Source organism: Pagrus major, chromosome 19, assembly GCF_040436345.1.
Source record: "Pagrus major chromosome 19, Pma_NU_1.0".
NCBI lineage: Eukaryota > Metazoa > Chordata > Actinopteri > Spariformes > Sparidae > Pagrus > Pagrus major.
Window position 1 is genome coordinate 21,028,100 of NC_133233.1, and position 14,744 is coordinate 21,042,843.

Here is a 14,744-nt window from a genome sequence, read left to right on the forward strand (position 1 = left end):
AATATATTTTAATCGCAATGAAAAAATAAAGGAAAAAAAAAAAAGACTTTATAAAGTTAAGTCTATCTGCAGACTACATGGAATCCCATTCGGTTGAGAGGCAGCAGCAGGACGCTTTGATACTGAATAGAGATTCATGGTAGGCGCTGCAGCCCGTGGAGCTAAACAATCACCCTGCGCTCTAATTGGTCAGAGCTCGGTGATTGACGTCACCAGTGACAGTTTCCAACGTGATGAAAAATGTCTTAGTGACAGCGAGCTGCCAGCGCGCATGCGCAGTGCCTGAGGCAACGCTTGAGAAAAATAGTTGTTATGCAAAGGTTATCGTACAATAAAAGTCCTTAAAAAGTTGATCCAGATATACAGTCGCCTCTCTTTTGTCGCAGCGGACAAAGGCAGCGCGGCTATGAAACAGCAATTTCCCCGCTTTGATGATGCAATTACAAAACAGGCTGCCTCGCAAGAGTATGCATATTGTCACTATAAAAGTTGTAAGGATCATAAATAATGCAGTGATATCTTCATTTTGCCCCGCAACGTATGAAAAGCAACTTTACGCACGAATTACGCACAACTTTACGCACGTAGAAGATCGGCGTCAGCTGGAGAAAAAACTTGTCAGCTTCAACCGAAAGGGAAAACTCCACGTGGGAGTTTCAAACAGTCCGGAGTACATACCATTAATGTGCGCTTTGATAAACACCCATATTTACACATCCAAGCCGTTTGCCCCTTCAGCGCGCGCTGCTACAGTGCTGAGACTCCGTGCTCTGCTGGTGCTTGCTGGGATCCGTGTGTGTGGGGAGTGTGACTAGGGGCGAGCTGCGGCCATTGTCCCGAGGAGAAAAAAAAATGTAATGGACGGGACCTGTTGTTATGATCCGGGGTAATTTTGCTTTAGACCCAGGACGGCAGCAGATGAGGGTCACAGGAGGTGGTGCCGTTGCAGACTTAAGTTGAAAATAAAACGTGTGTGTACTGTAAGTATCGGTTACTACAATATTCTCCTTCAAAGTCTTCATCTTCCTCTTTTTTCTGCCTTTTTTGTTTGAATGCTGCAAAGATATTAGTTATGAATCATAACAACAACAAGCGGTGTGTATTATCTAACTCCTATGTTGATTATTATCTACGTGGATTTTGGTGTTTTAAAACCATCAGCCGGACTATTTTTTAAAAATCCGATGTGGAGTCGTTAAAATGTCGAGTAACGTTTGGATGTTACTGTACACGGGTTATAGTCGTCAGCACGGTGGACATTGTTCGTCTGTGTGCCGAACAGAAATGCCCAAAATTTAACTTAACTTAGTCGAATATCACAACTTGGAAATTTAGAATATTTCCCTGTCTTGCTCTGGTAATACTCCTATAATTACCAGTTGTTACTGTACCCTTTATTTTAAGTTATTGTGAGTTATATGTTGTGTGTTGCAACCAAAATGGTGTTACCGAACGCTTCAGATTTTTTTTTAGCCGGGGGGATGTTTAGACTGAAAGCTCAATCTTAATAAATTACAGTGTGGAGTGACCTTAAAGACGCGCTCACATACAGTATTGATCCATCTTTGAGTCCAATATGAAAAATGTGATATTTGCTTTCTAAGTAAATCGTGAAGGTTGTTAAACTGCAGCCTAGATTTATTGTCACAGGCGCTCGTCAGGATCTAAACCTCCTCACACACATTTTTGTTATTTTCGTTCATGAGAAAAATCAGCTGGACGTGATGTAAACTCGTGTTTTTGGATGACTGATTTGTTGTTTTTCAAAGTATTCAACCGGATGTGCTGAATAACGGGACGCTCGCCCACCTTTAACACGACTGAAATCATTTAAAAATCATCCTCCTCTCGGCTATTTGTCTGAATTGACTTGTCAAACACCGCTGCTGACAGCGTCCTATCCAGCACGTCAGAAATTCTGTCAATATTTTGAGACATATGACGGATCCAAAAGATGTTTATTAAATGGCCTTTGCGCGTGGGGTTCATGAGGCTCACAGCTGTAGCCTTCAGAGGCATCAGGCACACAGCAACCAATGTAATGCAAAACTTTGAAGTGCTATTTCTGGTCCAAGTTGTGCATGCACTCACTCTTGGAAGACGAGTAAGCAGGGGAGTTGTATAAGGTCCCAAACAAAAAAAAAAAAAGAAAGAGAGAGAGAGAGAGAGAAAAAAGCTGAATATTGTAGAGAGGTCTCATAAAACACTGCTTTTGCTGCTTTGGCTTTTAGTGGCTTTCACTGTAAATCCTAAATAGCTCCTGGAAGCCATTTTACATTTTCTACAGTGTGACTCCAGCACATTAGGATCATGACACTAAACGGTTATTGGCCTTTTAATTACAGGTACGCGTCTTTTACGCATAAAAGTCAAATATGTTAGAATCATTCTGAGGCGCAGACCTGGCACAGGAACTTTAAATACACCTGCAAAGTTGTATAATTCCAGCGAGCCTTTTCCTGGCAAATTCTGAGTATGTGACCTCCACTCTTGACTTGTTCAGTGATGTGTCATTCTTACCGTTCTCCACCTGTTGAAAGATCCCTCCAATTTGTGCATAGCAGAGCAGTGGATCAAGTTGTAAGGTCTACTTGTTAAGTTGAGAACAACTAAACTTCCCCTCTTTTCCCCTGGTCTCCCAAGACTGATTTTTGGAGAATGCCTTGCAAGAAACTAGCCTAGTAGCCAAGTAGATATTTTAATGGTTCGCATGGCACGTCTGTGCATGTGGCTTTGAACTCTAGCAGCCGGAGGTTCCTGCAGAGAGCGCCGCAAATCCCACTTGATAACTTCGACAACCCACAACGTTTTGCACACAGGCTATGCATCACTGGCCTGCAAAAGAAAAAAAAGAAGAAAAAAAAGATTGAGTATGTCGCACAAGCACAGCCAAACCGTGATGGATACATCAGGTGTATACCAGTGCATCCAAGTTAAACACCGGCCCTTGTATTCAAGGTAACCTTTTAAGAACGTGAGGTGCTGCTGCTGCTGCTGGTGAGCATGGTGATGATGATGGTGGTGATGATGATGATGATGATGATGATGTGGAAATCTAAAGCACAGATGTTGCACTGGTGTGTGAGCAGAAACATTGTGGTCAGAAAACAAAACGTTAAGTGGATTTCCTTCAAAAATAAAAATGGATGTGTTGATGATGACTGAGTGGTGACAGTGGACATGTCAGACCTCAGGGTTTCCCACGGGGTTTCCCGAGGAAAGGCGTAAAGCTCGTCCTCTTGCATACCTGGAGGTAACGAGGATCCACCTTTGGATACCTCGAAGATGTGTTTAGCATCCTGTCAGTCCATGCTAGTGGCAGTAAATTACATGTGTGTCATATTCTAGTTCATAGATAGATGCATAGAAAGCACAAACACGTCACCAGTTACATCAGCGAATGGTTTGCTTGGTAATCTAAAGCCTCCATGCTAACAAAGACAATCTGACACAATTGCTTTATAAGCACTTAATTCAATACATGGCCACAAAATGTGCTTTGCCTTTTTTATTTATTTATTTATTTATTTTTTTTTACAAATCCAGTTCTCCTCTCCTGCTCCTCAACTTTTGTTTTGCTGTTATTCAGCCATTTAACCAAATTCACAGTCAGCAATCTCACAATATCTGGGATTGATGATGCAAAGAGGCCAATAGAAGTGTGGGCCCTGCACCGTGGATTGTTATTTGGTGAGTGGATGTTATTGGGGGGAAAGGGGCTCCGCCAATGAGCGCTCAGCTGCGGGGCCACGTGTCCGCCCCCCTCCTCTCCCATTCATCAGGGCTGGACTGTGTTGTCTTTTCAATTCATTTATCTGCAGGAATGATTGCGACTATCAGTCTAGAGCTCACCGCCTGACTGAGGAGGTGAAAGTTGCGCCACAGGAAGATAAACCGCAAAAGACAATATTGCATGTATACATGATTTTGCGTGTGCATCGGATGCGCGGTATAGGGGAATTCCTCGCGTCCTAGAAAGTAAACAGAAAATCGGTGGATTGGAGAGTTTGCTCAGTCGAGTGAGGTCCAAGAGATAGAGAGAGGGGGAGGAAGAATATCTGCGCGTGATTTTGTGATTTCTGCTCTCAGTCGTCTCGGCGAGTCTAGACTGAAGATGCTCTTGGACGCAGGACCGCAGTATCCCACCATAGGAGTCACTACTTTCGGCTCCTCACGGCATCACTCAACAGGCGAAGTCACAGAGAGAGAAGTGGCGTTGGGGATAAATCCGTTCGCGGATGGGATGGGCGCCTTCAAAATAAACCACAGCTCCCACGACATTGGATCCGGACAAACGGCGTTTTCCTCCCAGGCGCCCGGCTACGCGGCAGCCGCCCTGGGACACCACCACCACCCGACCCACGTTGGCTCTTACTCCACGGCGGCTTTCAACTCCACCAGGGACTTTCTCTTCAGAAATCGGGGATTCGGGGACGCCACCGGCGCGCAGCACAGTTTGTTCGCCTCCGGAAGTTTCGCAGGGCCACATGGACACTCAGATGCAGCGGGGCACCTGCTCTTCCCGGGGCTCCACGAGCAAGCGGCGAGCCATGCGTCTTCCAACGTGGTCAACAGCCAGATGCGGCTGGGCTTCTCGGGGGACATGTACGGACGGGCCGACCAGTACGGCCACGTTACGAGCCCGCGGTCCGACCACTACGCTTCAACCCAGCTGCACGGCTACGGCCCCATGAACATGAATATGGCCGCACACCACGGAGCAGGGGCCTTCTTTCGATACATGCGGCAGCCGATCAAACAAGAGCTCATCTGCAAGTGGGTCGAGCCGGAGCAGCTGACGAATCCCAAAAAGTCGTGCAACAAAACTTTTAGCACGATGCACGAGCTGGTGACCCATCTGACGGTGGAGCATGTGGGGGGACCGGAGCAGACCAACCACATCTGCTTCTGGGAGGAGTGCGCCAGAGAAGGAAAGCCATTCAAAGCCAAATACAAACTTGTAAATCATATCAGAGTACACACCGGAGAAAAGCCCTTTCCGTGTCCGTTCCCGGGCTGTGGCAAAGTATTCGCCCGATCGGAAAATCTAAAAATTCACAAAAGGACTCACACCGGTAAGATCCGCGCAAGACCCGAGCGCTTTTTTTTTTTTTACTGCCAAAAATCCACGCTGACAATGTCCCATCCAAAAATATGCATGCGCTCCGGCTTATTATTTATTAGGCAGCTGGGCTCTCCTCACTGGCTGTGATTCAGTGCAGTTGTCAACAGAAAATATTTCACATGCTCTTTTTTTTTTTTTTTTTTAAAGCCTTTGTTATTTTTATATTAAAAGTGTGCACGTTTCAATTTAATTAAATGGATTTAATCCAAGAGGCTAAGTGGGTTAAATCCAAATTAATTTGCGAGGCTTGTAAAAGGAGATTTATAAGGAGAAAAAAAAAATGCTGCCTTTTGATTCTTCATCATAAAATCATGTGTAAAAATGTAGACTTTTTGAAATCAAGTGTTAAAATTGTGCTTTTTTCCCCCCCTTCCCTCTCTGTGTGTTTAGGTGAGAAGCCGTTTAAGTGTGAGTTTGAAGGCTGCGACAGGCGGTTTGCAAACAGCAGCGACCGCAAGAAACACATGCACGTCCACACGTCGGACAAACCATATCTGTGCAAAATGTGCGACAAGTCCTACACACACCCCAGCTCCCTCCGAAAACACATGAAGGTAAAACTCTTAGGATTTTTTATTTACATTCCTGTGTTCACTTCATTTAGAAACAGAATTATAAAAATGTTATAACCGCATGTTTGTTTTTTATTTATTTTTTTTTTTTTGCAGGAAAGCGAGAATAAAAAATATAAATAGTGTGTGATAATAGGAGAAAATGGCTGCATGGTTTAATTCCAGAAAATAGAGAAGCATAAGTTAATTCGCTTTGACACCCCTTCTATTCTTTCTTCTCTTTCAAGCGACAAATGAGATTAAGATCTTAATGAGAACAGTAATGTTTTGCCTCTGCTTTGTTTAAAAACAGTCAAAAGGAGGAAGTTTTAATTTTGTTTTGATGATTTTTCTCATGTTTAAAAAACAAAAAAAACAAACCCAGCGACAAACACCAACGTGCAGCATGTTTTTTTAAAAACATCCTCTCTTCCTTTTTGTCGAAGGTCCACGAATCCACCAATCCGGGACCGCAGCCATCTCCGGCGGCCAGTTCAGGGTACGAGTCGTCCACACCTCCCACCATAGTATCACCGTCCACAGAGAACCAGAGCAGCAGCTCCATATCACCAGCAGCCTCAGCAGTACACCACACAACCAGCCACAGCACGCTGTCGTCAAATTTCAATGAATGGTACGTGTAAATATTTTTGAACAGCAAAAGAAAAAAAAAAGAATGAAAAAAAGAGAGAAAGAGACTGCAGACATTTTAAAAAGAGGAAAAAAACTGCTTGGAAATCAAAGACTTTATAAAGTCAGCCAGTGAAACATGGACTGAGAAAACACGGGAGGCCCGAACGATCAATTAAAGGCTGTCTTTAAAGTCAATGAGAGAGAATGCATGGACAAAAAGGAGGCGAGGACAACCACCGAGTTTAACTTTCTCCCCCCCCCCCCCCCCAACTCAACCCCACTCACACACACACACACGCTCTCGATAATTTCTTTGACTCTTTTTATTTTTACTGAGAGACTTTTTCTTCCAAAAAGAGATCTCATAAAGCATGCTATCTGCGGGGCCTGAATTTTTTTGTACATAAGGATTTCACCACGCTGTGGAGGGGGGAGGAGGAGGAGGAGGAGGAGAAAAAATGTAATATTTTATTTTGTAAATAGTTCTATCACAGTTTAAGGGAATTTGTGAAAAATGTGGTCCCTAGATATATGGAAAAATGAGATGGTTTTAAAGAATATTGCGATGAATAGACTTCATTGAAAAGAATGTTATAGTTGTGAACCAAATGTGAATTATTCAGTATTACTACAGTCTACACGTCGACCTAACCGACTCTTAGTATTAATGTGCTTTTGTAGCCTATTCAGTGCAACATTTTCGTCCAAGGTCCAGTTTGAGTAGCACAGTATTCATTGTTGTTATTTAATGTCATGTCGATAAATCGTGTAGTGAAAGCCTGAAATTCCGTGTCAATCTGTTTATGTACGTGATATAAATATAAAGAAAAAAAAATTCTCTCTGTCAATTGCTTTTGTCTGAAAGGAAGTATTATTACATGTAAGGTAGCTCAATTTTCCATATTTATCCGCATGTAAAGGACCGGTAACATGTTAGAAATTGGTCGGTATTTATGGAGAAATGCGCTCGTATGTAAAATTTAGTTTACAACAAAAAAATGTTTGGATACATTTCGTACTATATTAAAGGATTAAAAAATACAATAATGCAAATGGCGTTTTGGAGGTTTTTGGTTTCATTCTGGTGCTGCTGTGTGGAACTCATGGGTGCTTTTATTATCCTTAAAAGGAAAACAGAAAAATAGAGCAACTTTTAAGCGTAATACTTCATTTAGTGCGGTATCGATTTACGCATTACCGATGTTTAGCTGCACGAATAATTACGTGCATGCTTTTGCAAGTGTGTGTATGTGAGATTGTGTGTGTGTGTGTGTGGGTGTGTGCGTCACCCAAAGCTAAAGGTTATGTCTCAGACTTCCCTGACAGTCAATAAGAAGTAAATCCACCCCCCCACCCCCCCTCTCTTGCATCTTCTGTTTATCGGAAATTAACATCCAACACTTTGCCCCGCAGTAATGTGGGAAATTAAATCGATTAATCACGCCCGGTTGTTCCTCTCCATGTTAAACCGGAATAACTCGCGTTACTTAATTGTTCGGGAATCTAATTTTCAAATCTAATTTATTTTTTTTTTCTTGCCGTTTGTCGGATTTCATAGATTTTTAAAAGGGGGGGAGAGGGAGAGAGAGAGAGAGAGCCGAGGAGTCAATGTGGCCCCCTCATTGTTCCTGGCTGCAGCTTGCTTGACCGCCCCATTAGGCAGAGATCACATCAGCAGCCGCCAGTGATCATGGTTAACACTGCCAGTGCGCACGGAGCCACGATCTGTCAGTCTGCAGCTTTGTCAGAACTGCTGCACACAGACGAAACACAACCAAATTTTAATCCGAAAAAGAATCTACACACACACACACACACAGCACGGGAGGGGTGTGTGTGTTCATGTGTGTGTGTGTGTGTGTGTGTGGAGAAAGAGAGAGAGAGAAAAAGAAAACATCCACGACTCCCACCACCATCTTTAGATGATTTGTTGAAATGTATTGAAATGTATTCATATTTTCTTTTCACGGACTATTAAATGTGGAGATAAATGAAGGATGGTAATAAAATGACTTTTTTCGACTCTATTTAACACTATCTATCTGGAGGTTCTGGAGGGAAAACACGCGCTCCACGCCGTGTGAATGCGTCCTGAGAGAAGTCACTTTGGCAAAAAAAAAAAAAAAAAAAGCTGTCGTAGAAACATCTTCACATGTAACTGGAAATATAAATAGTTTAAAAGGGGAGGATGTGTTAAAAAATACTATCTCGTGTGGTTTCCAGGCTACACACGTGCGCCATATATGTGTCAAATGCACAGATAGGAGCTGGAAATATGTGTGTGTCCATCACGTGAACTCGAGAGGAGCCTTTTAAAAATGTAGAAATTCCTGTTTTAGAGCCTTCTAATGATGGAAAAATACTCTCCTGGAAAACATTTGGAGTTTTGTTTGGATTCATTCTTATTTGCCTCATTACGGCCTTGACTTTTTCTCCCTCCTCCTCCTCCTTTATTTTAATTCCCTGCACATGTTTTTACTGAAGAGAGAAACGTTATAGTCTCCCCCCAAAAAAACGCAGCCAGACGTGCCCAACGCGAGGCATGAACCCTGACGGTGCTGTTTAATTTCCATCTCATGCCTCTTGTCGCGTTACTCTGCGCCGAGCCTACACACACAGACACACGCACGCACACACACTTCACTATACACTACACTGGTGTCGAGAATCAAATGCTCGTAAACGGAGGAGTCGACGACAGGCTGCAGCGCGTCTCCGCAGTTGCTGATGGTGACTCCAGATCAAATAGGAGCGCAGCAAAAAACATCCACTTTAAATGTATTTACGCTCGAGTCTGGAAAATGACAAACACTCAGATATCGGGAAGGCGCAGGCGCCGGCGTCATGAATATTTATTACCAGCACTTGTGGCCAGTAAACCGAGCCTGACGTTTGTGTTACCAAGGTAGACACACAGAAATGGTGGCTCAGCCTTTCACTCCATCTTGTTTTTTTTTTTTTTGTTTACACATTTAAATGTCCGAATTGTTTTCTTCCTCTAAAACAACACCAACGTTGCGTAAATCCACGCGTGGTGCGTAAAGTTAAAATAACACACAACAGAATTGTTCTTAATGGTTCCTCTTGGAGACATTTTTGGACCTTTCCTCTCCAGAGACGCGCTGAGCACGGCTGCCCAGTTTTAAAAAACAGAATAAATGCAACTTTCGCTTGCAATTTTTTTCCTTTTTCTTCCCCCTCAGTCCAAGATTAGAATAAAAGCCATAATCCGCGCCCCTTGATGGATGAGGTGCCCATTGCGTGTGCCAGCACTCTGATCTGCATGCCCAGCTGCCGTCACTCAATGAGAACTAAATCGATAAGTTAAACATTTTGCAGTTTGGTTTAACTATTAGGTTTCCGGCTAAATCATCCAGAGAGAGAAGGAGAGCTGGGAGGACATGTGATATCTGCTGCAGAGTTTAAAAACTTAAGAGGCTACAGTATTTTGCGCCCCTCAAGTTGCAAGTCATGAAATATCTTAAAAGCACTGGTCTCCATCTGCGTCCTCATACAAAAAGGTCAAATTCAAGTCAGGGCCACTTTCGTTTATTGGCATGCAGGCATTTGAAAACGCCTCCAAGAAAACCCTGTCGTATTTGCAGCTATAAAACGGCTTTCATTGCCAGACTCCTGGCTAATGGAGCAATCCATCCATCCCACAGTCAAGTTTGCACACAGCGATGATCCAGACATTGATTTCTTCTTTTATTTTATTATTATTTATTTAATTTGTTGTACAGAAAACGATTTATGATCATCAAGACAGGACGATGTGAAGAGCTTGTTATTTTGTCCCCTGACTTCTTATTATTTGATTTCCTCTGCAAAATGAGAAATACATTCGTGTCGTGGATTTATATCATCTGGATGTGTGCAAATATCTCTTAGCTCGCGACTGAATCCTGAATGATTCAAACTCTCTGTCTTTAAATGTGTAACCTGTGGTTGAAGCAGCTCTCAGGGGCTCCACGTGTGACCGCAGCTGCACTGAGAGCAACTTCACGTTTTTCTGCGCTAAACAGGCTCCATCCATCTCCAGCAAACAAAAAACGTCAAACTACCGCGAATTGGAAAGAAAAGCACGTAATATTTTTTCATTTCTTTTTGTTTTTGCTGCTGTATTATAATGCTGTCTGGAGCTCCTTTGACTGTTTTTTTTATATTTAACCACATCACTGATTGGGACATTAATCTCGGGTTTTTTCTGGTCCCAGTGCCGCGGGTTTTTTTTGGAAGAAGGGTTCGTTATAGTGAAACATTAGGCTCACGGTGACCCCGCGTTGCATCAGTTGTGGTCTCTGACATGCTATTAGGTTGAGACCGGCGCAGGAGATTTGTGGAGGCGCTGACACGGTGCTGTCGCGTCCCCCCCTCCACCCCCCACCCCTCTTTCCTTTGACGTGTTGCTAAATGAGGCCACTCCAATTAGCTCCTGCGACAGGGTGAGACTGCTGCACACCTCCGCCGCCGGAGAGGACAAGAAAATAGTCCCTGTATTGATGTATTCAAGGGAGTGGAGTGGGGTCGTGATTCACTCCGAAGCGATATTTGCTTGGTTGGTTGGTAGGTGCGGCGGTTTTTTGTGCCCAAATCTTTGCTCAAGGGCACTTCGGCAGCAGTGGCTATAAGGGAGGGAAGAGGGGCCTTTGAAAAATCTAGGAAATGGGCACTGGCAACCGACGAGCTTCCGGTTACAAAGTCTCGCTCGTTTAACCCTTTTGCAACTATCATCAGTTAAAGGGCCAATCCGCATTTTACTTAATTTTTTAAATTTTCAATTTAAAGGTGCATTATGTAGTTTAGGGGAAGAAATTTGTATCCCAAAAAATGTCTTCACTTACTGCTTTTTAAAAAATATATACTTAAACACACTAAATAAACAAACTCTTCGTCTTCATGACTGAATAAATGAGAATAAACAAACTGACCTTAAAGGTGCTATTTGTAAGAAAAGTAGATTTTTGAGTCTCATTCCCAACTCGGCGAATAACGACGCTCGTCAGTTTTCAACGAGTTGGGAATGAGACTCAAAAATCAACTTTTCTTAAATAAATGCAACACAATTTATTTATTTTCTTCTGAGAACAGCTTGTTTATTCAGTTATGGGGGGAAAAAAAATATTTCTGAGTTTGTATTATTACCTCATTCATATCATAAATATTAAAATTCTGAGTTTGAATTTCTTCTCCAAAACTACACAGTGCCCCTTTAAATGGCATTCATGCAGACACAGTACTAAAAAAATGTTTCTGTTCCTCTCACTTTGAGATGGAGACAGATTTTACTCATGTCTTACCAAACAGTAATAATTTAAACTCTTTGTTTAATAAAAGACCTGTCAAAGAAAATGAAGAGCGATAGCACTCTCTTGTGCTTTTTAATTCTGGAAACAGAGCCACAGTCTTTTGTTTATCCAAGATGCGGGCGTTCATCATGAAACATTTTTGAAAAATTCATCAGCTGGAGTGGAGTCGGCCCCCACGTTTCGTTTCTACGTGCTCAAAAAAGCGACGCATATGGTGCATTAATGTACCGTTTTCCAGCAGCTTGTCGACATCTGCGTATCTGATGAGTCCGGTAATGAACTTGTTTCGTAAAAGGAGGATGACCAGCCAAAGATAATCACTGACAGATTTCTCCACTTCACCATGTTTTTTTGTCAAAGTGCATCATAATAATGTGGCCCCCGAGGGAAACATGGCTGAAGCCAGATGAACTTGCAAAAGGTTTTAATGGTTTATAGTGACACGAAGGCTTATTCAGATGTTGCTTTGGATTTCAACAAATTCCCAGAGTCCCAGTTAACCTGTTAACCATTGTTCTGTGTGGTGTTTTAAATTGGTAGCAGACCGAAATGATTTCTCAACGTCATCTTAGAAGCCTGTGTGCTTAGTCTGTTTCTACAAAACACAAATTTCTCAAATGAGTGTCTTATAGTGGCTTATCAGGAAGCAGGATGTCTAAAACAAACCGAAACCGTCACTTTTCTAATTCTAATATGAGGTTTTAGTCTTTAACTCTCTGGTCTATGCTCAGGGTGCTTTCGGATTAGACTACGGTTTACAGAAAACCTAAAAGATCAGGTTGACTTCTGATACAAATGGCGGCCATAGTCAAAAACATAAAGATATAATTCTTAAACCCAGGTCGAGCAGCATTTACACACATTAACAGCATGTGCAAATGTTACAAACTCACCAGTCTCACTATAGTCTCAGGGAAATTCATTGTTTTCCTGTTGGGCTGCGACCCAAAATATTTTTCAGAGACAAGAGGCAATAAATACAGGTCGTTTTGCTTGCCTGTTGTTTCGAGCGCAGATATTTTAACTCCAGACAGAATTCTTTTCTCTTCTTCATGAGAAAATCTTTGAAGGAAAACTGGAATCATATGGTTAGTAGCCTCGTGTAACAGAGCTGCTGCCATTTTCAATTGTGTGTTAATAATCAACGCTTTTTCCTGCAAACATTTGTAATGGTTTCGGCTGACTCGTTGTTTGGTTTGATTCTGATAATGGAAGTACATCCATCATTAGTCCATCCATCATTAGAGTCCAGTGCACACAGTGGCTGTGTGTGCATCTGTAGATATTTCCCATTCCTTCCTATCGAAGCGTCTCTGCCATCGAGCCTGTTCAGAGTGGAATATATCAGTGGTTGTGTCATCAAGCCAAACCCCTAAACCCCGTAGTAAAATGTTACAACTTAAAAGCAGCATGTCGACGGCTAGAATCATCTTCTCGCTGACCCTTTCGTAAAAAAACCACATAGCCAGTGTACAGTACAACAACAAGAGAAACCACTGATGCAATGCCTCAATCACACCAGATATGTTCCACCTCTCTGCAGTGCAGTCATTTATAATTACACTGGCATCACAGAAAGAGAGAGTGATTAAATGTAAAATTTGGCAAACAAAACGTGGTATGTAAGGTATCATCATAACCGCGCTTGGCATTGGGATATTTTTCAGCAGCTGCATCAGCAGGACACAGGTGGAAATGCAACTTGACTGGCGATGGGAGCCAAGAAAGATCTGGAAGCTGAATGTGTCGGCCTGTCTGTCCGCGTGTGTGTCTGTGTGACTGTGCACTAACTCCCGCAGAATATCAGCTCCTATTCCTACTGTTACCAGAGGAGACATCTGGGAGTCTGAAGGACTATGACTCATTATTTATACTATTAAAATCATGATGATGTGACATTTTTGGGAGTCTGGACCAAACAAACATGTTTTCTTACACCTGGAGAACAAAGACTTGTAGGGCAGGACCACAGTACTTCATTGTAACGCTGTTGTGTCACACATTTTTCCTTTATCCAAAAGTTGCAGCTTTTAGGATTTGGATATTGCACTCAGCCGTACTGCGATGTCAATATTATTACGATTAATTGTGCTGTGATGCAAGACTGTAAAAAATAAATGTTATGTTTTACTTTATACAAGAAGCTAAATAATGACAATAGTAGAATGTGACTGAGTACATTTACTCAAGTTCTGTACTTGAGTACAAATTTGAGGTACTTGTACTCCATTTTATGCTATTTAATACTTCAACTCCACTCCATCTCAGATGGAAACATTTTTACTCCACTGCATTAGTTACTTGTCACTTTTACCCTTCATATCCAGAAAAAAAAATTAACTCCAAATCTGGTGATTTTGAATGTGATTTTTTTTTAAAAATATGTGTTGAGAAAATTCTCCCTCTTCTTAAGATAAATAAACTATTTTAAGGGTGCGACGTGTAGTTTTGGAAAAAAAATAAAAACACAGAAAGGTAATATTTACAATATGAATGAGGTGATAATACAAAAATAATGTTTATTTTTTTCCATAACTGAATAAACAAGCTGTTCTCAGAGGAAAATAAGGTCCCCAGAACACTGTTTGAAGCTAGGAAGGTGGCAGGGTCCGCCAAATATATGCAAAGTAAAACAGTATAAAACTGTGTTGTCCTTTAAGGTCAGTTTGTTTATTCAGTCATGAAAATCAATCAATGAGGATTTTTCCCTTCTGATTAAAATTAAGTCCACAAAACTACATAGTGCACCTTTAAAGTCATCATGCATCGTCACAAAGCTGAAAACAGGACACCATAAAACTTTTTTCGACATACTTGGTTCTCACAGGACAGCGACGCTACAAACCAAATAAAATATGATGGGTTGCTGTAGATTGAACTGTAAATAAAGTATTTAAATCAGCTCAACCTTAAACATCTGCAGCAGTAAAATGCAACATATGCATTAAAGCTGCAGTAATATGAATCCAAAAACATCAGGTATCATATTAAAACACTTCTACTTGAGGTGAGGTTTTGAATTCTTACTTGTAGTGGAGTATTTTCACAGTGTGGTATTAGCACTTTCACTGAAGTAAAGGATCTGAACATTTCTTCTACCGCTGAATAAGTGAGATGTATCAAACC

General features: G+C 41.9%; 1 protein-coding gene across 1 annotated transcript; it reads left to right on the forward strand.

Annotated features, from left to right (window-relative positions):
• Window positions 1-4,114: 4,114 nt before the first annotated feature.
• On the forward strand, window positions 4,115-6,320 carry zic1 (zic family member 1 (odd-paired homolog, Drosophila)). Its single transcript, XM_073488577.1, has 3 exons — window positions 4,115-5,075; window positions 5,516-5,679; window positions 6,123-6,320. The coding sequence occupies exons 1-3, from the start codon at window positions 4,115-4,117 to the stop codon at window positions 6,318-6,320; spliced, it is 1,323 nt and encodes a 440-aa protein (XP_073344678.1).
• Window positions 6,321-14,744: the final 8,424 nt, after the last annotated feature.

What these genes read in the sequence shown, in the direction of transcription:
- zic1 (XM_073488577.1), top strand. Translation starts at nt 4,115, where the DNA reads ATGCTCTTGGACGCAGGACCGCAGTATCCCACCATAGGAGTCACTACT. An exon ending in TCACAAAAGGACTCACACCG is followed by an intron (nt 5,076 to 5,515) that starts GTAAGATCCGCG and finishes CTGTGTGTTTAG; the next exon opens with GTGAGAAGCCGTTTAAGTGT. An exon ending in CCCTCCGAAAACACATGAAG is followed by an intron (nt 5,680 to 6,122) that starts GTAAAACTCTTA and finishes TTTTTGTCGAAG; the next exon opens with GTCCACGAATCCACCAATCC.